The following is a 24,394-nucleotide window of genomic DNA, read 5'->3' as shown; positions in this document are numbered from 1 at the left end:
AAAAAAAACCCTGCATAGGCACCCCTTTCAGTCTATTTACTAGCAATCTGATTGGGAAGAGAGAAACCAAGCAAACAAAAATGTTCTCACTAATTTCTGGACTAGCTTTTACACATGTTTATAGAATCTCAGGCAACAACTAAATGTTTCTGACATTCCCTTCCACTCCACCCTTTTCTTAAAAAATTATTTCCCAGAAAGAAATACCCCTCATTTCCAATGATTGAAAAGTATTCATGTTTTTACCTTTGACAAAAAAAAAACCCTTTCCTGACTTCCATTTACATATTTATTTTTCTGCTTTACTTAAAACAAGCTCTTTTCCTTCGCCAATGCCATAATTTTTATTAAACCAATATGCACATTAATTTCCAAAGTAAATGTCTGGCTCCGTTCTCAAGTTGAATTAAGGAGGCACTTCTATTTACAGACAAAACTATGCTGACGGGAGAACCCACCATTGCACAGTTTTCCTAGGCCAGGAGGAAGAAAGATGGGACAGCGATAGAACAGGAGGTAAAAATCCAAGTGGGTAGGGGGTCATATACATTTGTCACTTGGGGTTGACCAGAAGGTATATTCCTCTGAGATAGAATTCGAAAGAATTCAAATCGTGGTGGCTGATTTCTACAGGAAGGACACAAAGAATTTGGCTATCTCTAGAGAGAGACAACCTGGCTGTCTATTGTTAAAAACAGAGAGGTGAACTAAATGGGTTCTAAATCTGATTAAGCAACTCTGATGATCATTTTGATCCCTACTCTATTTATTTGTTCAACATTTTAATAGATTTGATGTAAAAAAAAGATTACATGTGAATCAAAGAAAATGAAATACAATTTACTATAGAAACCAATATAAGTATATTACTATAGAAACCAATATAAGTAGCTGAGTACTTTATCCCCTTGTGGGAAAAAAACAATATTTTTGAGATGTTAGGAAGAGTCACAGTTCCTAAGCTTGTTGCAAATAGAAAATGTAAAGTTGGTGACTATTTCTGGAAACATCTGATTCTATGACACTCCTTTTTTGCTGTACAGAATGAATGGAAAACAAGACTAACCTCTCTGTCTGTCTGTCTATCTATCTGTCTATTAAATATTTGTCACCAGCTCTATATCCAAAAATATAGAGCTCTATAACTGGATGGCTTACAACAGGCCTGTAGCCAGGATTTTGATTCCGGGGGGGGGGGGGGGGGGGCTGAGTCTGAGTGAAAAGATATATTGAGCATGGTGATCAGATCATGATATGAATAAACATACCGGTCTAAATAATGTTCCAGTAAGGCCTTTTTGCGGACCACCATGGGGATTTGGGGGGGGGCTGAAGCCTCCAAAGCCCCCCCCCCCTCAGCTACATGCCTGGCTTACAATAAAACCAATTTAAAACGTTAAATAATTACGTAGCCCCCTGGTGACACAGCAGGTTAAACCACTGAGCTACTGAACTTAGTGACCAAAACATCGGCAATTCGAATCCAGGGAGTGGGATGAGTTCCTGCTGTTAGGCCCAGCTTCTGCTAACCTAGCCATTCGAAAACATACAAATGTGAGTGGATCATAAATGCCGCTTTGGCTCTGGTGGTGCAGAGGGATAAACCACTGTGCTGCTGAACTTGCTGACCAATAGGTATCGCTCCTGCGGGAAGGTAGTGGCGCTCCATGCAGTCATGCTAGCCACATGACCTTGGAGGTGTCTATGGCCAACGCCGGCTCTTCGGCTTAGAAATGGAAATGAGCACCACCCCACAGAGTTGGACACAACTAGACTTAATGTCAGGGGAAACCTTTACCTTTACTTTAGTAATCTGCCTCCAGGACACTGAAAACTACAAAGACCTATGCAGACTTCTTCTTCTCTCACTTTCTTTTCTGTCTGAGACATTCTACAAACTGCCAAGCATACTTAGTGCCCTGTGAGCTATGGGACAGGAAAAAGATTGCTCGAGGTATCCTTTTTCCCCTTTTCTAAAACTTTACCATTATCACGAGGACACTTGCTTTGGGTTTTTCTTTGGTTACTTTCTTTCATGTACTCACCACTGACGTTTGGCATGCTATGAGTGAGATGCGTTACAGCACCAATTTATCTATATTTTTTCTGTTGTTAACTACCATTAAGTTGACTTTGACTTATGGTGATCCTATGAAAGAGCGACCTCCAAATCCCCTTGTTATCAACAGCCAACCCTGCTCAGGTCCTGAAGACTCATCACGGTAACTTCCTTGATTGATTCTAGCCATCTGGATGTCGTCCTCCTCTTTTTCTATTTCCTTCCACCTTATCAAACAGTATTGTCTTTTCTAATGAATCATATAATGAATCATACAATCTCATGTTAAATTAGTACAATAGTCTCAGCTTAGTCATTTTGGCTAGAAGTCTGTGATATTTGTATATTCTAGCACGGTATTTCAATTCATAGTGCAATTCAGCAACTACTGCACTTCAACCTCTGAAGGACCAAATCCTTTAGCTTAGTCATCTTAGCATCCAGAGAAAGTTCAGACTTGATTTGCACTCGCACCCTTTTATTTGTCTTTTTGGCAGTATCTTCTACCACCACGTTTCATGTGATTATTTTTTTCTTTCAGCTTTCTTCACTGTTCAGCTTTCATAACCATATATACAAATAGGAAATATGGTGTCTTGGAATACCCTGATTTTTATCGTTCTATATAATTGTTGCTTAAATAAATGCCAACAGTAATTCATAGAATCAAAGAGTTGGAAGAGACCTCATGGGCCATCCAGTCCAACCCCCTGCCAAGAAGCAGGAATATTGCATTCAAATCACCCCTGACAGATGGCCATCCAGCCTGTTTAAAAGCTTCCAAAGAAGGAGCCTCCACCACACTCCGAGGCAGAGAGTTCCACTGCTGAACGGCTCTCACAGTCAGGAAGTTCTTCCTCATGTTTAGATGGAATCTCTTTTCTTGTAGTTTGAAGCCATTGTTCCGCATCCTAGTCTCCAAGGAAGCCGAAAACAAGCTTGCTCCCTCCTCCCTGTGGCTTCCTCTCACATTTTTATGCATGGCTATCATATCTCCTCTCAGCCTTCTCTTCTTCAGGCTAAACATGCCCAGCTCCTTAAGCCACTCCTCATAGGGCTTGTTCTCCAGACCCTTGATCATTTTAGTCGCCCTTCTCTGGACACATTCGAGCTTGTCAATATCTCTCTTGAATTGTGGTGCCCAGAATTGGACACAATATTCCAGGTGTGGTCTAACCAAAGCGGAATAGAGGGGTAGCATTACTTCCCTAGATCTAGACACTATGCTCCTATTGATGCAGGCCAAAATCCCATTGGTTTTTTTTCCCCGCCACATCACGTTGTTGGCTCATGTTTAACTTGTTGTCCACAAGGACTCCAAGATCTTTTTCACACGTACTGCTCTCAAGCCAGGCATCCCCCATTCTGTATCAAGTTTAATTGTAAAATCTACGAAGAAGAGATAAGTGATGTAATCCACAAACAGTCTAAACCAAGCACTGAACCCAATTCATACAGAAATTCCAAATTGAAGCTAAATCATATATACATTTAACTGGAAAGAAGGCTAACTGAAGTGAATGGAACTTAAGACTGAGAAGTTTTTGTAAAATTGCTAATTGTTTATTTATTTCACTGTCCTTGAAATAAACTACAAGAACAGATTACCATGTATTTTGGTCCTGATTATAAAACAAAGGTAAAACAAATGTAAAGGTTTCCCCTTGAAGTCAAGTCTAGTCGTGTCCGACTATGGAGCGTGGTGCTCATCTCCATTTTTGAGCTGAAGAGCCGGTGTTGTCCGTAGACACCTCCAAGGTCATGTAGCCGGCATGACTGCATGAAGCGCTGTTACCTTCCTGCAGAAGTGGTACCTATTGATCTACTCACATCTGCATGTTTTTGAACTGCTAGGTTGGCAGAAAGTGGGGCTAACAGCAGGAGCTCATCCCGCTCCCCAGATTCAAACTGCCAAGCTTTCAGTCAGCAAGATCAGCGGATCAGCGGTTTAACCCGCTGCGCCACCAGGGCGCCTAATAAAACAAAACCCAGAACAAAAGGAACTGCTAATAAATGAGGAGGGAATAGAAGCAGGAGGGGAAAATCCATTATCTATCACATGTCAGTGAAATTATTTATTAGTATGACATTTAGATATACATAAACAGGACACTTGGTTTTCAAGAGAAAATGAGCTGCAATTGCTCAAGAATACAAGCCATCTTTATCATCATGTGTCAAGAACGACTATTCTTAAGTCAGCTCCAAAGTACTTTCAGGAGGCTTTAATACTGAACTAAGATATTTGTGCCTAGATATTTTTAGTGCATGTCAAATGAAACATTTCCTATGGAAAAAATGCTTTGATCTGAGAACTTTGTATGTTTTGGTTTATTATCTGTTTTCCTTCAACAAAACACAGAGACATTTCTAAATTAAAACATTTCTAGCCGTTTAGTGTACAAAGATGACCCTCGCATAGGTGAACCATGTTTCATTTGCATAACAACAGCTGCCTACTGCCTATTTTAATGCAGTGATGAGTTTAGAATGCCTTTTGGAAAGCATGCCACAAAATTAAGACCCAAAAACATACTGGCCTAAATTTGGTATAGTGACAATATATTAGGAAAAAGGGGGAATGTAAACTTACCAAGTCATTGTAAGGTTTGTTGAGATATGGCTTGCTGTAGATATATGAACTTACCTTAGCCAAAAAGCTATAGATCAGTGGTTCTCAACTGTGGGTCCCCAGATGTTTTCATAGGATCATAGAATCAAAGAGTTGGAAGAGACCTCATGGGCCATCCAGTCCAACCCTCTGCCAAGAAGCAGGAATATTACATTCAAATCACCCCTGACAGGTGGCCATCCAGCCTCTATTTAAAAGTCTCCAAAGAAGCAGCCTCCACCACACTCCAGGGCAGAGAGTGCCACTGCTGAACGGCTCTCACAGTCAGGAAGTTCTTCCTCATGTTCAGATGGAATCTCCTTTCTTGTAGTTTGAAGCCATTGTTCTGCGTTCGAGTCTCCAGGGAAGCAGAAAACAACCTTGCTCCTTCCTCCCCGTGACTTCCTCTCACATATTTATACAAGGCTATCATATCTCCCCTCAGCCTTCTCTTCTTCAGACTAAACATGCCCAGCTCCTTAAGCCGCTCCTCATAGAGCTTGTTCTCCAGACCCTTGATCATTTTAGTCTCCCTCCTCTGGACACATTCCAGCTTGTCAATATCTCTCTTGAATTGTGGTGCCCAGAATTGGACACAATATTCCAGGTATGGTCTAACCAAAGCGGAAAAGAGGGGTAGCATTACTTCCCTAGATCTAGACACTATGCTTCTATTGGTGCAGGCCAAAATCCCGCTGGCTTTTTTTTGCTGCCACATCACATTGTTGGCATTGTTTTGCCCTTCAATTCCCAGAAATCCTATCAGCTGGTAAACTGGCTGGGATTTCTGGGAGTTGTAGGCCAAAACGGGAGCAAAAAGTCATCACTTGAAATAAAAATACACTTAAGTCTTACTGTTACCAAGAATCAAAATGTAAATGTGCCAGGAGATATGGTATTTTGCATATTGACCAAAACAGTCAAGTAACTCATTTGTATCCAAAATTTAGTACTTTAAATTGTTTTGAATTTTGTTACATTTAACCTAATGTGAACACCATAAACACACATTTATCTATGCTGCCAATGTTTATTTTAGAGTATTTATGCACCACCCTTCAGTAGCAAAGGCTCTCAGGACGTCTTACTTTCTTCTTTTTTCGCCATGCTTCTTAAGAGACTTTAAACCAAAAAGTTAAAGTTTCAACAAGATTTGGTGTGATATTAATTCCTGTCATATATTTATTATTACAACCATATTTATTATTATAACCATGGGGTTCTGTATTTGTAACTATTTTTCATAGACCCTACCACTTTACGATTTCCAGTCTTCATGACAGCTCATGGGAATGATTCTTTAGGTAACATTTAACTTCTTTTGAAAGTAAGTCCTATAAGTTCATTATGAAGATGATCTACAATTCAGGCTGACTTATCTTTTAAACAAACAATTCAAAAAAATTACCACAGTTTTCAACAATAGGTCAAAGAAACATATTTGGGGTTAAGATAAAACAGAAACAGAAGTGACATTTATTTATTACATTTGGCATGAAATCAAGTTAAGAACTGTGCATAATTAATGACAAACTGAAAATATATTTGCCTTAGATAAGAATACTCGATGTTGCTTTTGAAGATTATATGGCTACATAGCAGAAAACCTAATATATCACTTTTGAATATTTAGAAATAAAGTATGTAAAAAACAATTCAATTTATCTTCTATTTTTCTCACCACATAAAACACTTAATTTTTTTTGTAAGTAAAAGTTGTCCATACACTTTCACATCTATGTTAAGATTAAGATAAAATGTTTATCTAAAGGAGTGACTTTTGCTTTTATAACTTTTAAGATACATATCATATTTGGCAAGATTTTGCATTAACAAATATTCTAAAGGAGTACCCAAATCTGAAGATAAATTACTTGGGTAATACAACTGATTTTTTTGGTGCATAACTATGTAGTATTAAGTAAAACTCATTTATTTCTATGGACTAAAATTGTCCATCACTGTATTGGTGTATACTTAGTTACCATCCTGTTGCATATATACAACTTCCCCATCCCATTTTTGTACAATGGCCTTTGGCCATACTATTTTTCTTATTTGTTGGCTACAATACTGGTTGTTGTTTATTCCTTCAGTTGCTTCCAACTTTTTGTGACCTCATGGATCAGCCCACGCCAGAGCTCCCTGTTGGCCATGGCCACCCCCAGCTCCTTCAAGGTCAAGCCAGTCACTTCAAGGATACCATCCATCTACCTTGCCCTCAGTTGGTCCCTCTTCCTTTTTCCTTCCATTTTCCCCAGCATCATTATCTTCTCCAAGCGTTCCTGTCTTCTCGTTATGTGGCCAAAGTACTTCATCTTTGCCTGTAATATCCTTCCCTCCAGTAAGTCGGGCATTCTTTCTTGGAGTATGGACTGGTTGGATCTTCTTACGATCCAAGGCACTCTCAGAATTTTCTTCCAACACCACAGTTCAAAGGGGTCTATCTTCCTTCGCTCAGCCTTCCTTATGGTCCATCTCTCACATCCGTAGGTTACTAAGGGGTATACCATTGCTTTAACTATGTGGATCTTCATTGCCAGTGTGATGGCTCTACCCTTCACTACTTTATTGAGATTGGTCATTGCTCTCCTCCCAAGAAGTAAACGTCTTCTGATTTCCTGGCTGCAGTCTGCATCTGCAGTAATCTTTGCGCCTAGAAATACAAAGTCTGTCACTGCCTCCACCTTTTCTCCCTCTATTTGCCAGTTATCAATCAGTCTGGTCACCATAATCTTGGTGTTTTTTTTAATGTTTAACTGCAACCCAGCTTTTGCACTTTCTTCTTTCACCTTGGTTATAAGGCCCCTCAGCTCCTCCTCACTTTCAGCCATCAAAGTGGTAACATCTGCATATTTAAGGTTGTTAATGTTTTGTAAAGCAATTTTAACTCCAACCTTGGATTCATCAATGTTCACATGTTGCATGATGCATTCTGAATGCAAGTTGAATAGGTAGAGTGAGAGTATACATCCCTGCCATACTCCTTTCTGGGGGGATGGCGAGAGACCCCCAAGGGACACCCAGGGGGCAGGATCCACGGATAAGCAGCAGGAATGACTGAGCCAGGCTCTTCTCCTCCTTCTCTGGGTGCCACAGAGCCCTGAGGCTGCCGCCACAAAGAGAAACAGCCCCTTTGCATGCCCCCTGCCTCCCTGTCTAGCCTTTTCATGCAGATGGGTGTATGTGCACAATTCTAACATGCCATCAAATCTAATGAGCACCTCCATTTTGGCAATACAATTTAGCCAAAAAAGGTGAGCATTAGATTCAAGTAAATATAGTAGTAACAACATTGACAGTGTGCACAATGGTGTACAGAACTGTGGAATGAAAAAGTCAACCAATAGAATATATTGAAAGTTTTCAAGGATTACTTATATTATTGTGGCAAGTTATCTTAGCGACTGATTTTATTAAAAGCTGTTTAAAGTTCAATAGGACATAAAAGTAATTGCCAATGGATTTTATTATTTATTTATTTGATTTCTATTCCAGATTTTTACAACGTGCTAACATCTAAATAATTTCAGGGAATTGCAAAAGAAAGAAAGAAAGAAAGAAAGAAAGAAAGAGCATGGACTCATTTTGTTTAATGTGTCCTGGATGGGTCAAGAAATGAAAACCATGTTCTTAATTTATTATTTGATATTGCTATGAGCAGGGAGTTTGGGATTTATTTTCCTAGGTCCCTCTTTCACAAAGTCATATTATCTTGTTCCCTTGTGCCACTCTTTAAATGACTTTATTTCAATAAATTTCATATTAACCCTACCACGGAACTAAAAGGATCAAAGGTCTGGAGATCATACCCTATCAGGAGCAGATTAAAGAACTGGGTATGTTTAGCCTGCAGAAGAGAAAGTTTAGAGGAGACATGATAGCCATGTTTAAATATCTGAAAGGATGTCATAAGGAAGAAAGAGCAAGCTTGTTTTCTGCTGCTCTGGAGACTAGGATACATAGCAATGGGTTCAAATTACAGGAATGGAGATTCCACCTGACATTAGGAAGAACTTCCTGACCATGAGAGTTGTTCAACACTGGAATTCTCTGCCTTGGACTGCGGTGGAAACTCATTCCTTAGAGGTCTTTAAACATGGGTTAAGTGGCCATTTATCAAGGGTACTTTGATTGTACCCTTGGCAGACGGTTGGACTACATGGTCCATGTGGTCTCTTCCCATTCTATGATTCCATGAGCCTATGATTCTATGAATGTCTTCCACCATAAAAACCCTAATGAGACAATCCAAAGTGAAAGGCAAAATAGTGCCAGAAGATGGGGGGCCCAGGTAGGAAAGGATTCAATGAGCTACAGCAAAGGACAACTATGAATAATGCTGTGGCAAAGATGCAACTGAACTCAAGCCAAAAATATGTTCAGCTGTGGGTAGGTGTAAAAGCAAAGTCCAAAGTTGTATGATATAAACACAATGTTTATTGATTGATTTTATGCTCTGCCTTTCTCCAGAATAGAATCCAAGGTGGCTGCATGGAATGTGAAAATATGAGCACAGAAAGCAAGAGACATGAATCAGGAGAAGTTAAACATTGTAAAATAAGAATAACATATAAACATTGCAATATTTAGGGTGAGCAAGCCACCTTGGGTAGGAAATGGACTTTTCCAATCAGAGAATTAGGCAGTATTTTACTCAGGAAATGAAAAGACAGAGTAATAGGATAATATTAAAAGTTAGGGGAGATGAAGCAAAAACAGTCAGGGCACATACAGTAAAGTCTGATTGAATGATTTCAAGAAGATCTCATATTCATTTTGCTTTGGCCACATCATGAGACAGCATGTCATTATAAAAGTCAATAATTCCTGGTATGATGTGAGGCAGGAGGGGAAAAAAACCCTTTACAACTGGACAGACTCAGTCAAAAAGACCATAGTTTTGAGTTTGCATGATATGAGCTAGGTTGTTGATTATATGGTATCTTAGAGGTCCGCCATATGGCAAAGTCAACTTAAAGGCAATTAACAACTACAAGTTCATTGTCATGATATACTTTTGTCTCCACTAAACCTGAAAAAGCTTTTTTCACCAACTTAAGCTCTTATAGAAGTTCAAGAACCTTATACAGTATTAACTTGAACCTATTCCATAAACCAGAATACAGATCTCAACATTCTCTTAATGGCAGTAAAGTGATACATTAACTGAAGCTTACCTTCTGTTCTGGATTTTCCAAGGTAATTATTCAGCAGGACAAGGACATCAAGATATGTTGCTCTGGTCACCAAACAAGGATTTTGCCTAGAAACAAAGTCAATGAATTTATATTGCTTGAAAACCAGTGATACAGCATCTTAAAATACTACCAATCATAAAATTCAATCATTCATGAAATGGGAAAGATACCAATCATAAATTCAATAATTTATAAACTGATAAGAAATTCAGTCCACTTTTTAATGAGTTTTATGGTTATGTTAAGATAAATAAAGTGAAATTTCATAAATACTTTAATGGACTCCAATAAGTTTATAAGTGATATGAGAAAGGAAGCTTTCCAGGTGTTAATTTAGAAGCTCACATTCCTGCATTATATTGGTCTTTTAGCAAATGAATTCTAACCAAATTTCACATTAATATTAACATTCACAACAATATCTTAATTGTTCTTTGGTGTCTATTTTATTTCTCAATTTTTTTGCAACTAGTAACATTGTTCCACAATTCTGTACATCAATGAATACAAAACTGGAAGCGGACTCCAGAGCAGGAAGCATTCCATTAGATTCGGCTGTACTGGTAGCCAAAATGGTACGCGCAAGTTTCTTTGCTCAGCAGTGTTTGAACTCTTTGCTAACTATACAGAGACTTCATAAGTTCATAAGTTAGTAGGTTCTTCTTCATGATCAAACAATGCAGCCAACTACCCTCCCTCCAACAAGTTTGACAGAAGTACTGAATACACTTGAGTATAAGCCTTAAAAGGGGGCTGAAAAAGCCCCCCTCAGCTTATATTTGAGTCAAAGTTATTTATTATTTAACTCTACTATTATTACATTTATTATTTTACTCTGTTATTACTGTTATTATTACATTTCCATTATTTTACTCTATTATTATTATTATCATCATTATTACATTTATTATTTTACTCTATTATTATTGGAAGGCTACATAAACACATTTATATTGAAGGTTAGAATAATGACTTAATCAGCGTTGGACAGTCTTATCTTAAATTACAGTTTTATGTAGATATTCAAAAACATTTAACCTGCTGATGTCTCAATTGATGTAATTTTATTGGTATCTAATTTTATTTTGAAATTTACCAGTAGCTGCTGCATTTCCCACCCTCGGCTTATACTCGAGTCAATAAGTTTTCCCAGTTTTTGTGGTAAAATTAGGTGCCTCAGCTTATATTCAGGTCGGCTTATACTCAAGTATATACGGAATATTAAAACAAAAACTAAGATGCTCTGAGTTAAGGAAATAAATGCTCTTATTTGTTTTGAAAAAAGGGTATATTTCGATCCCCCTTTCCATTAGTCTTTCTGATTCATTTTGCTTTTTTTCATTTCTAGATTTTGAAGATATCAATTGGTTTTTTTCTAATAAATTTTCACAAATTGCATTCCCCAGTATCTATGTGAAAAATCAATATTTAGGGTACCTGCATTTTGTTCTATGTACTGTGAAGCTTAACGGTAGCTTTCACCAAACTGGCTCAATATAGATGTTATGGAAGACAACTCCTATTATCCATAGAAGTTTTTATAGTTGGCCTAATGTGGCCAACTATAAAAACATTTGTACAACCACATTAAATGAACTGCTTTTTAAAAGATGTATATAGAGGTAAAAGTTTAGTTCTATAATGCATTTTAAAGAAGTACCTGAAGCAAAAGGGACTCCAAAAATGAAAATTGGGCTTCATTAACTTTTACACTGTTTAAGACTACTTTTAATATTTCTTTAAACGTGATCCATACTGTAAAAGCTTGGGTCATGTTCTTCATAATATAAAGCAACTATTTTATTAGGATTTTAAAGTGGACTATATAAATACAGTGTATGGCCGCCATTATATGAGTACGATGCGTGCTCTTCACATCATGGATTGTAACTGAGCTAGCCAGGGAAATGAAATACTAAAAAAGCAAAATAAGAGCAGACTATTAAATTAAATGAATGTAAATATTTGCTCTCAGAAAAGATGCACATCGTTAAATGCCCTGCCCATAGGAAGTCATAACTTTAGCGTGGTGGTGCCTACAAAACTGGTCTTGGCAGTATTTCAGTGCTTTCCTTTTTCCTCTTCATACACACACTTGAATGCCTAACTGATTTTATCCTGAGAATGGAAAGTTTCACACACAAAGATGAATCTTAGGGATTGTACTTTTACTAAATTGGTGTTCTTCATAAAGTCAACTCATCTGTATTGCTGCTTATTTGACAATCTTAACCAGATATCAATTATTTATGTTTTATTTACTTCATTTCTACCCGCCTTCTTCGACCCTGGAGGGGGACCCAAGGCGGCTTACAAATCCGGCAAAAATTTAATGCTGCGCAGATAAACAATAAAACACATCTCATCAAAATATAAGCAATTAAAATACATATCAATCAATCAAACAGATTAAAAACCATATAAAATGCCAAGAGGCGATATCATATCCAGAATCATTTTCAAAAAACAATTAGGTCCAAGTTTGTCACAAAAGTAAAATGATAGAAACAGGAGAAGCTGTATAAATCATAGAATCATAGAATCAAAGAAGGAAATGACATCAAAATATAGTTAGGTAGGCAGATATTGACAAATGTGCCTTTTTATTAGTTTTAATTTTTAAGTCTTGTTTTTAAATGTTTATTCATCAAAACATGAATTTTTAGTTGTGTGATGCCTGATTTGATGTATTGTTTCACTATTTGATTTATGGGTTGTTTATTTGCTTTGTTTTTGGTTGCACTTTACAGCATTTAATGTTTGCCGCAATATGTTGTCCTGAGTCCCCATTGGGGAGATAGGGTGGGATAGAAAAAAATATTATTATTATTATTATTATTATTATTATTTGAAACACAACAAGATGAGTCAACAGCAGACACTCTGCTGGCTGTTGAATTGAATCACACGTTGGACACTTCCCAAGTGTCTAGGACTGTGTGATGTATTGGCGAATAATGCGTGCAGATCCCAGTAAGGTGGCCATCTGCAGCCGGCAGATGGTAATTTTGTCAGCGCCAATTGTGTTTAAGTGCAGGCCAAGGTCTTTAGGCACTGCACCCAGTGTGCCGATCACCATTGGGACCACCTTTACTGGTTTGTGCCAGAGTCTTTGCAGTTCAATATTATTATTATTATTATTATTATTATTATTATTATTATTAAGAAATCCGCACAGAGAATGACTTAGCACTCACAATAAACACATACAAAAACACATTTTGATCACTAATTCCAAAAGATATAACAGTAGATGGATAAAGAGGCAGGATATGAAAAAAATGTTTGGAATCCGCCCTGAGTCCCTTCAGGGAGATAGGGATTATTATTATTATTATTATTATTATTATTATTATTATTGCAGCATTCAAAGTGAAGGAAGGAATTATGAAGGAAGTTAGAGAAATTTGTACTCACATACGAATACTTAGAAAAACACTGATGAACAACATCAGTGTGGCTTAACAGCTATACCTCATATATGGTGAAATCAGAATTGTTTCAAGTAGACAATGACTTGGCACATAAAATCACTGTAGCAAAAACTGATGCACAAGTACACACAATGTAGATGGACAACATCCCTTAAGGATCAAAGACAACTTGCGAATTAACTTTCCAAAGAACTGTCACAGATACATAGAAGTAGAAAAGCCACATGGTACTTATTTCTGCCAGTTTTCGTGCAACAATTCATTAGTTCTTACAAAACACTATAGAGCCAGCCAATGTCTACATCTTCACATCACAATCTTGTTAACTCCCTGCAATACTTGTCTAATTACTGATAAGTGCCAAATTAAAGGAAATCTTGCTATTTTCAGCAAAGAATGTTCCAACATTAACTTTATTTTGAACTGCCTCAACTTTGCAGTATTAAAGTATTTTTGAACTTCTGTACAAATAGTTTTATAGCAATACTTTGTTTTATTTTATTGTAAACCAGGAAGACAGGAATGAATGAATAAAATAAACCCAATCTAGGTTATGGACATTTTATTTTTATACCAATTTAATTGGTCCTTTTCAACACAAAACACTACATCTTCCTCTGAGAAAAAAAGGATGATTCAAATATTGTAAAATAGTCAACTTCAGTGGATCCCACCTCTGCTGAAGCAGGAGCCTTCTGCTATCAAATTTAAAATGATCAAGTATAATATTAAATATTACTGCAGTTTGTATTCATGGATATCACAAGGAAGAGTTTCAAAACAATATATTTCATTGTATCTTGACATCTATTTTCACTTTCTATCTGAATCAGCTAAGTCATCTACAAACATCTGTTGAACTGGGAGATTTCATTTTTCAAGCACTTGTATAAAACTTCCTTGCTACCATGTCCCATTGAATTCAACAGGTCGATAACAAGTTACTGTCATGTAGGATTGAATTGTAAAACTGTTGAATGTTTTAGCTGTCTTTTGCCACAATAACCACCTCTTTTCAATCTACTGTATATACTTGAGTATAAGCCAAGTTTTTCAGCCCTTTTTTAGGATGAAAAGCCCCCCTCGGCTAATACTTGGGTGAAGGTCCTGGCGAGAAGGCGTGGGGCTGAAAGAAGGGCTTATTTCAGCCCCACGTCTTCCTGGAAGGACCCTCACCTCTCCGTACAGCAATCCTCCTCCTCCTCTCTTGTACAGTGCACACCTTCTTCTCCTCCTCTCTCGGCGCCAGTCTATCCCACTTTTCCTTATTCATATACACACAGCATTTCCTCTCAAATGTATAGTTAAAATAAACAATGGTTTACTTGAGTCAATAAATTGTCCCAGTTTTTGTGGTAAAATTAGGTGCCTCGGCTTATATTCGGGTTGGCTTATACTCGAGTATATATGGTATTTGTTTATCCAAAGTACTGGAATTCCACCTCCCATCTAACATTTGAAAGAGAAATTTGCTTTTGTACTTGAACATTTAAGAAAAACTTTCAATATCTTAAATAGGAACCATGGCAATAGAGAAGTGTTTTTTTGAAAGGAAAGTTCATGACCGTAACATACTCTTAGAGATAAACACACAAAAACAGTTTGCTGATTGAAACAACATTCTTCATTATGTCATTAGTCAAATACAAAAATGTCAACCCTATCATCTGTTATCAACCTGTGATAAGTTTAGGTTTTTAACGTACCTCTTAGCCAACCACAGCTTGGCTTCAATACAAGTGATGATGTTGCTCAAGCCTTGAAGACAGTCTGAATTAGCCTTCTGTTTGGAGTCCAAGAAGGACTGCAGCAAGTGAAAGACCTATATAAAAAAAAGTTGCAGACTGCTGTGATAATATTTTTCAAATATCCAGTTCTTCAGCTTTTGGCTTTCCTCAAAAATAACAGATGGGGGAAAGGACCAAGCCACCTGCAGAATGGCCCTCTATGACTTGTACAGAAAGAGCCTGTGGGCTCAGGATTTAAATCTAAGACATATCATTTCTTTTTGCTCCGTGTCCTCCAATATGGCACACTTCATGGAGCAGATTGCCTCCTTTTCTCCAGCATTCATTTTCTATATGAAAAAATTACAAAGCCAGCCTTATTCACATACCAGAAACAAAACTGTACAATATTTACCAAGAGAGATGCCCTGCATGGATCATTTGTGTTGAATAAATGATTTCAGGAACCAACAACTTACACAGTTTTTTTGGGATTATTTATACAAATGTTTTTCCTCCTTGCTGCTTGCTTAAAACGTTTCACATTGTCTATCTGCTTTTCAAGCCATAAGAGAAAAGACATAAAAACAGTCGCAAAAATAATAGGTTCTACAGTTGCACACATACACAACCAATTTCTCCCTCTCCAAGCTGAAACTTCTTACACTTAAAGAGAGTCCAGATACTGACTCAAATATGACAGTTTTATTTTATTTTGGTTTAGTCTTAACAATATTGATCATGGCAGATAGTTCAATGCCCAGAACCAATGTTCCGACTAAATTTCTGGCATTTACCAGCATATTCAAGGTCATCTAAATTACAGTATTTTGGCCAACAAGCCTGCTCTAGTAGCACGCAGGTTTTATGAATGCTCAGAAAAGATGTGGCGAAATAATAATATAATAACAGGCTCATGTTTAGGACAAAGTTCTATACATATTAATAAAGGTAATAGGTTAGCAGAGTGAACACATAATATATTGTAAGGAATGTTAAATTCTTGGTATTTCTACACGAAAATGTTTTAATAGTAAAATTAAAACATTTTTAACATGTGAAGATTACGAGTAGTGTGTTTTTCTCTTTTAGCGGGTTTACTGATGATTAAAAAGATTCCTAATTCCAATAGTTTTCAAAACTTTTAAGGAGAGATCTGAAAAATGTCACTTTAGGCATCAAAGGGGACCAAGATTTGCATTTAACACACAGTAATCATTCAAATGCAGTGTGCATGAGTTACCAAAAGCCTTATATTCATAAGCGTCCATCTTTTTTCCACTATGCAAGTAGGAAAAGGATTTTGACAATGGCTACATTCCCCTGATCTTACTTTCCTCGTGTAAGCAAACCAGAGATCCTCTCAGTTTACCTGTCTATCTCCCTTTATGAACTTTTAGGTTCTCTTGGCATGGACTATGCTCTCCTCTCTCACCACTTGACTCAAAGAAGAGGATGGTAAGAGTTAAGGTACAGTACACACACTGACCAGGAATACGTCAAATTAGATTTTTTGGGTTGATGTTTTTTACCAAAATTTCTAGACTTATATATATATAGGCTAGTTCAGGCATAGGCACACTTTTTTGCCTTGGGGCTGCTTTGTGGGCCTGACTGAGAGGGCTGGGTCAAGGGTGAGGGTGGCCGGACACGCTCTGGGTGAAATGGGCCCAGGAGGGAGAGGGCCTGTGAGAGGGTGGGGCTGGGAGAGACCAGGGCCCAGGTCATCCTCAGGATGTCCTCCTGGCATAAGGATGGGGCTTCTCACCCCATACTTATACCAGGAGGAAAATGAGACATGCAGCAACTGCCCTGTTCCTCCTCCACTGATCTTCAGGCTGTCCTCTCAGCATTATGCCGGGAAGAGTGCAAGACATGCAGTGGCTGAGAGTGTTCCAGAGAGCTCTCAGCTCCTGCATGCCTTCCTCTCTTGTCCTTTCTGCATAAGGATACGGTAGGCCAGGGAAAATGAGGAGGGCCTGAGATAAGTGGCCCGGGCCTTAGTTTGCCCATAGCTTGGCTAGTTCAAGGAGGTTAGCAGGGATGTATGTGTCTGCAAGGGACTATTCTGAACTTTCACTCATATTTCAAAGTCATACAGCTTAACTATTGAAATAACCCAAAGCCATGTAGTTCAACAACCAAAAACTAAAAGCGTCACATATACTTTTGCAGTGCAATATTTTTCAACAAGAGTTATGCCTTCTAAATGCCCATTTTAAAAAATAAACTCAACTAAAATGACAACATGTTGATGGATGTGTAAACAAGATCCATATTTGCTCAGCATACTTGGAAAAACAACAAATGTGTTTTTGTCGATCAAGGTAAGCTTTTGCTTGACTTCTCAAAATAACAGTGTCTTCTTTCAGTTGTACCATCCAGGCTGCATCAGCACATTTTCTACAAACACTAACAAGACCATCCTAAAACTGAGATTTGTGGTTTCTTCATCAAAAGTTGGAAAACTAAAATGCTGAGCATACATGGAGGGATCACAGCTTTAAATTAGGGAGGAAAAGGTCAGACAAAAATTAGAACCTGTTTCCTCATTTACTGAACATTAAATAATAAAAGGATGAAATTCTTGAAGTGACTGGATTGACCTTGAAGGAGCTGGGCGTGGTGACGGCCGACAGGGAGCTCTGGCATGGGCTGGTCCATGAGGTCATGAAGAGTCGGAAATGACTGAACGAATGAACAGCAACAAATAATAAAATGAAACTTAAAATTTATTTTTTCATTGATATAATCATTACAGAAAACCATTTTAGCTTTTAAAGGAAAATCTATCTCATGCCAGATTCCATGTTTCTGACTTGTGCCATGTTATGGTTGCAAAAGATGTATAATAACCTCCTTCAAACCAATTTCAAAACTGTTTTCTTCAGTGAAATCATTGTGTAACTTTCATTTATAACTTTGTACTGGCAGTTATCCTTATCATGAAATCTCTTCTCTTTTGTATTGTAGTTAAGTAAAGCTTAAGACAATATCGTTGATACCTAGAATAGCTAGTTCTTATCTATCCAATGAATACAGATGACAACTTTTGAGCTCCTATGTACTAAAGTAGCCATTAGGCCAGTATGCTGTTTTGTCAGCTGAATTTATAGAAGTATCCTGTAAACCATTAATTCAATCAGTTAGGAACCACTCCTTGGGATCTGAGGCACCTATCTGCACCGAACACACCCCTTTGCTCTCCTTGTTCACAAAGCATTGCTCCCCACTATACAAGATCATGTACCTAAACATTCAGAAGTTCCTGGCTGGTTTCAGTTTACTTTGAGACTTTGCCACCAACACACTATATGCTGAGATAATCTTAGTATGAACACTGGCTACCACCACACTTAAAAGGAATATTTAGCTTCTTGTTTGGCAAGAGGTTTTCAGTAAGCTGTGTTGTGCTGGATTCGCACTCAGGGCTCTGAACTTTGAGGTAAAACAATGAGATTCTTTTAAAATGTCGCTGCCACCAATCTTAAAAGTCTGTTTCTCCAACTGCTGTGGAACTATTTCACATAGAGGCACTCTTGAGTCAGTTGTTGTTTAACAAAGAACAAAGTTGTTAATTTGTGAGAACTTCAACAATACAAGTACTTAAGCTTAACGGTTGCAATAATGAGTTGGAGCGTATGGTTACTTTAAAAACAGTTCAAGGCTTAGTTTCAAAAACAACTCTTCACTCCCACAGGAAACTAGCAGACTTCCCTCTGGCTAGAAATCCTAAAACTCCAGACAGTCCTTTCCCTTGGATCTGCCTATTCTCTATACCAGCTATTCCACCTAATAGCTAACTATCTTTACTAACTGACCAACTCTTTCCTTCTCTGACTTCTCTTCTCCTAACACACAAACCCTGACTCCACTCTTCAAATACCAGACCCTAACTGAGCTGTCAGATTTTAATTTTTTCCTGCATTCTCGCTAAGCTCTGTCCACTTTCTTCCAGCCAATTACCAAGCTTCTCCACATTTCCCTCCAGGCTGCTCCTAAGCTCTGCCCCCTCTAGGAAATGGATACTCTAAGATGGCTGCCTCCATGCACCATCTCATAAAATGGCTGCCGAAATTCTTGGGCCTACTTTCTGAGCTTTTCCTGGCCTAAAAAGGTAGGCAATTCATCACACTTGGCCATGAAACCTACTGGTGACCTTGGGAAAGTCACGCTCTCTCAGCTTCAGAGGAAGGCAATGGCAAACTTTTCTGCATAAATCTTGCCTAGAAAACCGCATAATACGATCGCCTTAGTGTCGCCACAACTCAAAAAGAATGCGAAAGCACACAACAAATCAACCCTTGTGTGCCAAGTTGTGGTGTGAATATTCCCATAAATACTTGAAGAAGGCTTAGGTAATTTCATTTTTCATTGACTCACGTAGAAGTCAACCTCATGTATAATTCCAATCAATTTTAACTTGTGAATTTTATCCTGCCAAGTGAATTTTAATCTGTATTTAATCTATGTATATTTGTTATATGTATTTTAATAGTTTTGTTTTATCTTGCTATTTTAACAATGTTTTATCCCACCTCAAGCCAAAAGAAGAGACAGGTAATACATAATAATAATAATCACCATCCTCATTAGTCAAAAACAGGTTTTGGGACCAATACTATGGATTTTGATATGATCTGTAGATAAGTCAAAGTCATTTCATGGAGAGAGGAAAGCACAAATGTCATCTCAAAGGGTCAGTTGCCCTTAACCTCCAGCACCATTTCCCCACCCAGGCATTCAGAAAAGCCAGAAGTGACACCACAGGAGAGAGAGTAAAAGGCAGTTGGAGCTTTTTAAGGTTCTCCCAGGATGGACTAAGCTCTCATCGTGTGGTGGAGGCTATTTCTTTGGAGGCTTTTAAGCAGGGGCTGGATGGTCATCTGTCAGGGGTGCTTTGAATGTGATTTTCCTGCTTCTTGGCAGGGGGTTGAACTGAATAGTCCACAAGGTCTCTTCCAACTCTTATGACTCTATGAATATATGATTATATAGCACAAATTGGCAGTGGATACACTGGAGGCTACCAATCATATATGCTCATGAAGGATCCTTTTTCAGTTACACGCAACCAGACTAGAAGTATGGACTTTAAAAAATATCCCGGTGAAAAAGTAAAGCATGCCACTAAAACTTCATCAAAAACCTTAAAACACACAGAAGCTAATCGAAATTAGAAGCATTTAACAGGATATGTTTCTAAATTGAAGAAGGTTGTAGGAAGGAGGTAAGTAAATTAAGTCCTTTTGTACAATCCTAGATACTGGTGCTTCTTCAAACATCATAAACTCTGCACTTACAGAAAGGGAGATAACCCCTGGTGAAACTCAATCCCAGCAAAGGGATAACAGTAGCAATTGCTTAAACTCAGCAGATTTTTACCCCATGCATATAAATGAGACTATTTATACATTTTACTTCCCATCAGGCTCAGCATGTCAGCTTACAATAACAAGTTAATGTTAATGATTTCCAGTAATTTTCACAGCACCATTTGGTTGCAAACACCTCAACCAAGGTAAATAGAAGGGCAATCTGAAGACTAACTACATAATCAAAAGGAGCTCAATGAGTATTGTATTAATGCTATCAAGTAAACATTAAGACATTATGATGTTTTGTTTTGCTGATGCTACATACCACTTTTAGAGAAATCATTAGTATGTGATCATATACACATGTAATTCACCATATGACAGCGGTAGCAAACTTATAGTACACGTGCCAAAAGGGCATGCAGCGCCTTCTCTCCTGGCACGTGTGCAGTTGGCCACCCCATGCTCGCTTGGTCTCAAAAAGGTTCACCATCACTGTCATACAGAAGTCCAATTGACATTTTAAATTCTGTGGATAGTGTTACAAAAAAGCAATGAACACATACACACAAATAGGGTTCTAAGAGTTGAAACTCTCTGGAGAATGACTTGCATCATAAAATGTAATACAGCTGCCCCCCTGAATCCGTAGAAATTCAACCAGTCACAATTTGAAAATATCCCACCTCGTCCTCTGAAAAAAATATATCCCCAAAACGAATCTTGATTTAGCCATTTTATATAAGGAACACCATTTCAATATGCCCTTGAATATAATGGGACATGGGTATCCATGGATTTTGGAGTCCACAAGGGGTCCTGGAACCAAATCCAAGAGGATATCAAGGGTCCAATATACAACGAGCCACTTTAAGTCTCATTTAAGAAAGGACAGCAAGGTATTGATAACAACAATAATAATAGTTACACACAAATGGCTTCATATCAACATCTGTAGCAAACATGTATTTTGACAATTTCCTGCTTACTCTAAAAATGAAAAGAGTTAATTGAAACCATGAATAATTTAAATCAACATGTGAACAATAGGAGCTTTCTTAACATACTTGGTAACAATCTAAACCAATTTGCAAATGAAATAGGTATTATCTAGAAATTTCATAGGACAGCTCTTCCCCAGTTGAAGACATTCTTCATATTTACTATCCTTGGTAATAGAGTATCCCTCTTCATGTGTGATTCATTCACCGCTTACTTCAGCAGTGAACTTTTGTCCTAGATATAATTGAAGTATAATTCCAGACTGGTGGTCATGGAACTTGGAGCCCAATCATATCTGAAGCACATAGATCACCCATCCCAGACAAATTTCATAGACCTACTTAATAATAATAATAATAATAATAATAATAATAATAATTTATTTGTATCCCTCCACCATCTCCTCGAAGGGACTCGGGGCGGCTAACTCCAAAGTGCCGCACATAAAATAAAAACAATTACATAGACATCAAAGCAATAAAAACATGAGCAGACATCCATAAAATATCACACAATAAATTTAAAATTCCAAATTCATAAAATGCAGTCATAGCTGCGGATAAAACTGATTGTTTTCGATTAACGAACCCAGTGCCGAAGTGTAGCCGCCAAGTCTTCAGACTAAATCTTAAAATCAACTCAAGATCAAAGGCTTCTTTAAAAAGCCATGTTTTTAGACAGGATTGCAAAGTCTGAAGAGAGAGGGCTAACCTAATCTCTCCAAGCAGGACATTCCAGGGCCAGGAGGGCACCACCTCTTGTCCCCACCACCTGTACTTGGGACAGTGGTGGAACCGAGAGAAGGGCCTCAGTGGCAGATCTTAGAGCCCGCTCCAGTTCATAGAAGGAGATGCGGTCATGAAGATAGGTTGGACCCAAAGTGTATAAGGCTTTTTGGTAATAACCTGCACTTTGAATTGGACCCGGAAACTTGTTGGCAGCCAGTGGACTTGCTTTAATGGGGGCATACAAACAAATGTGATTTTCTTTCCTTGTTAGCATGACGGTATGGTGCAAATACAGTACATTTGAACCCCTACTCAGCCATTATTTGGTTATGTATTACCTGCTTAGAAGACAGCTTCTTGGACTGCTTGGAATCATGGGACTCGTACATGATTATATAAAGATCATGAGTGTAAGAATTTAATCATAAGGGCAAAGGATATACATGGCCATTATTATTTTTATTTAGGTGAATGTTTTCCTCCTCGCCTGACACTAATATTCCTCTTTTCCAACTTCAAAGAAAACCTTATCTTGGTCAATAAAACTGAACTCAGAAGAGGAGCAGCTGCAAGGAAGTTGCAATGAAAAACATTTAATTATAGTAGTTTTACTGCTTTGATCTTTAGGTACTATAACATTCATTCACAATATCAGCCTTTATAAATCAGCTATGAAGTAGTACGTTTGAAATGCTGATGCCAAATCAAATAAGAGACGTAATATATAATCAGCAATATTTCTATTCCAAAGGAACAAGGCAGTAAAAAGAGAACACTGCTCTGTTAATCATGCGCTGAAATGTATCTTATATGGAGGACATCCATAGAAGATACAGCCTTTTACATGTTGAGCAGCCCAACCAAACACTGGTTATCCTTGTGTTGCAAACAGCATTTTTTTCATTTCCTAGATCTGTGAAGAATTTTGTTCCAAATATATTTTCTTAATTACATTACCAACACAGCAAAGAAGTTACGTATATGTGATATGCATTGCTATCATACCCTTATAGTTTTTGTTGTTGTTCATTCGTTCAGTCATTTCTGACTCTTTGTGACCTCATAGACAAGCCCACGCCAGAGCTCCCTGTCGGCTGTCACCACCCCCAGCTCCTTTAAGGTCAATCCAGTCACTTCCAGGATACCATCCATCCATTTTGCCCTTGGTTGGCCCCTCTTCCTTTTTCCTTCCACTTTCCCCAGCATCATTGTCTTCTCTAAGCTTTCCTTTCTTCTCATGATGTGGCCAAAGTACTTCATCTTTGCCTCTAGTATCCTTCCCTCCAATGAGCAGTTGGGCTTTATTTCCTGAAGTATGGACTGGTTGGATCTTCTCGCGGTCCAAGGCACTCTCAGAACTTTCCTCCAACACCACAGTTCAAAAGTATCTATCTTCCTTCGCTCAGCCTTCCCTATGATCCAGCTCTCACATCCGTAGGTGACTATGGGGAATACCATTGCTTTAACTATGCGGATCTTTGTTGCCAGTGTGATGTCTCTACTCTTTACTATTTTATCGATATTGGTCATTGCTCTCCTCCCAAGAAATATGCGTCTCCTGATTTCCTGGCTGCAGTCTGCGTCTGCAGTTATCTTTGTACCTAGAAATACAAATTCTGTCACTGCCTCCACGTTTTCTCCCTCTATTTCCCAGTTGTCAGTCATTCTTGTTGCCATAATCTTGGTTTTTTATGTTTAGCTGCAAGCCAGCTTTTGCACTTTCTTCTTTCACCTTCATTAGAAGGCTCCTTAGCTCCTTAGCACTGGGTAACCCTGAGCAAGTCATGCTCTCTTAGCCTCAGAGGAAAGCAAAGGCAACCAACTCTTTGAACAAATCTTGCCAAGAAAACCTCATCACAGGTTTGTCTTTTCTATGTATATGATTACAAACTATCTATTAACATAGGGTCACAGTAAGGTAGAAAAAAAGCACATAATAACAAAGTGTAGATCCAGTAATAAAATTCTCAATTTCCCAAGAAGTACTGCACACTTCTCTTCCTTGGTCAACCGGAAGTCTGCCAGTTAAATGTGACCCACAAGGGGAAAAAATCAACAATTATTTTCAACGTTTCTGGACTTTGAAAAAAGTGCAACATACCTCATCAACACCTGAAATTACAGTTTGAATGTTGTAGACACTTCTCAAAAAGACACCAACAAGCACTAGAGCAGTGGTTCCCAACCTTTTTTTGACCAGGGACCACTTGACCAAGAACCGCTTGACCAGGGACCACTCTCTAGCATTAGTACCAAAAGGGTTACAAATCAGTTTTTGGTCAACTTGAGATTCAGTTTGGTTATTTGGGGTGCT

The 24,394-nt window shown here is 38.1% G+C and overlaps 1 protein-coding gene across 3 annotated transcripts in view; it reads right to left on the bottom strand.

Annotated features, from left to right (window-relative positions):
• The window catches only part of THADA (THADA armadillo repeat containing), a 166,796-nt gene that overhangs the window by 43,441 nt on the left and 98,961 nt on the right, over positions 1-24,394 (bottom strand). For all 3 annotated transcript variants that reach the window (XM_060754384.2, XM_067463631.1, XM_067463626.1), the window contains exons 30-31: positions 15,012-15,127; positions 9,851-9,936 (exon numbers count right to left, since the gene is read on the bottom strand). In XM_060754384.2, coding sequence (XP_060610367.2) covers positions 9,851-9,936; positions 15,012-15,127 — 202 coding nt within the window. The remainder of the gene's footprint in view (positions 1-9,850; positions 9,937-15,011; positions 15,128-24,394) is intronic.

This window comes from Anolis sagrei, chromosome 1 (genome assembly GCF_037176765.1).
Source record: "Anolis sagrei isolate rAnoSag1 chromosome 1, rAnoSag1.mat, whole genome shotgun sequence".
NCBI lineage: Eukaryota > Metazoa > Chordata > Lepidosauria > Squamata > Dactyloidae > Anolis > Anolis sagrei.
Note: the sequence above shows the minus strand (reverse complement) of the source record. Positions and strands in the feature narration are given on the sequence as shown.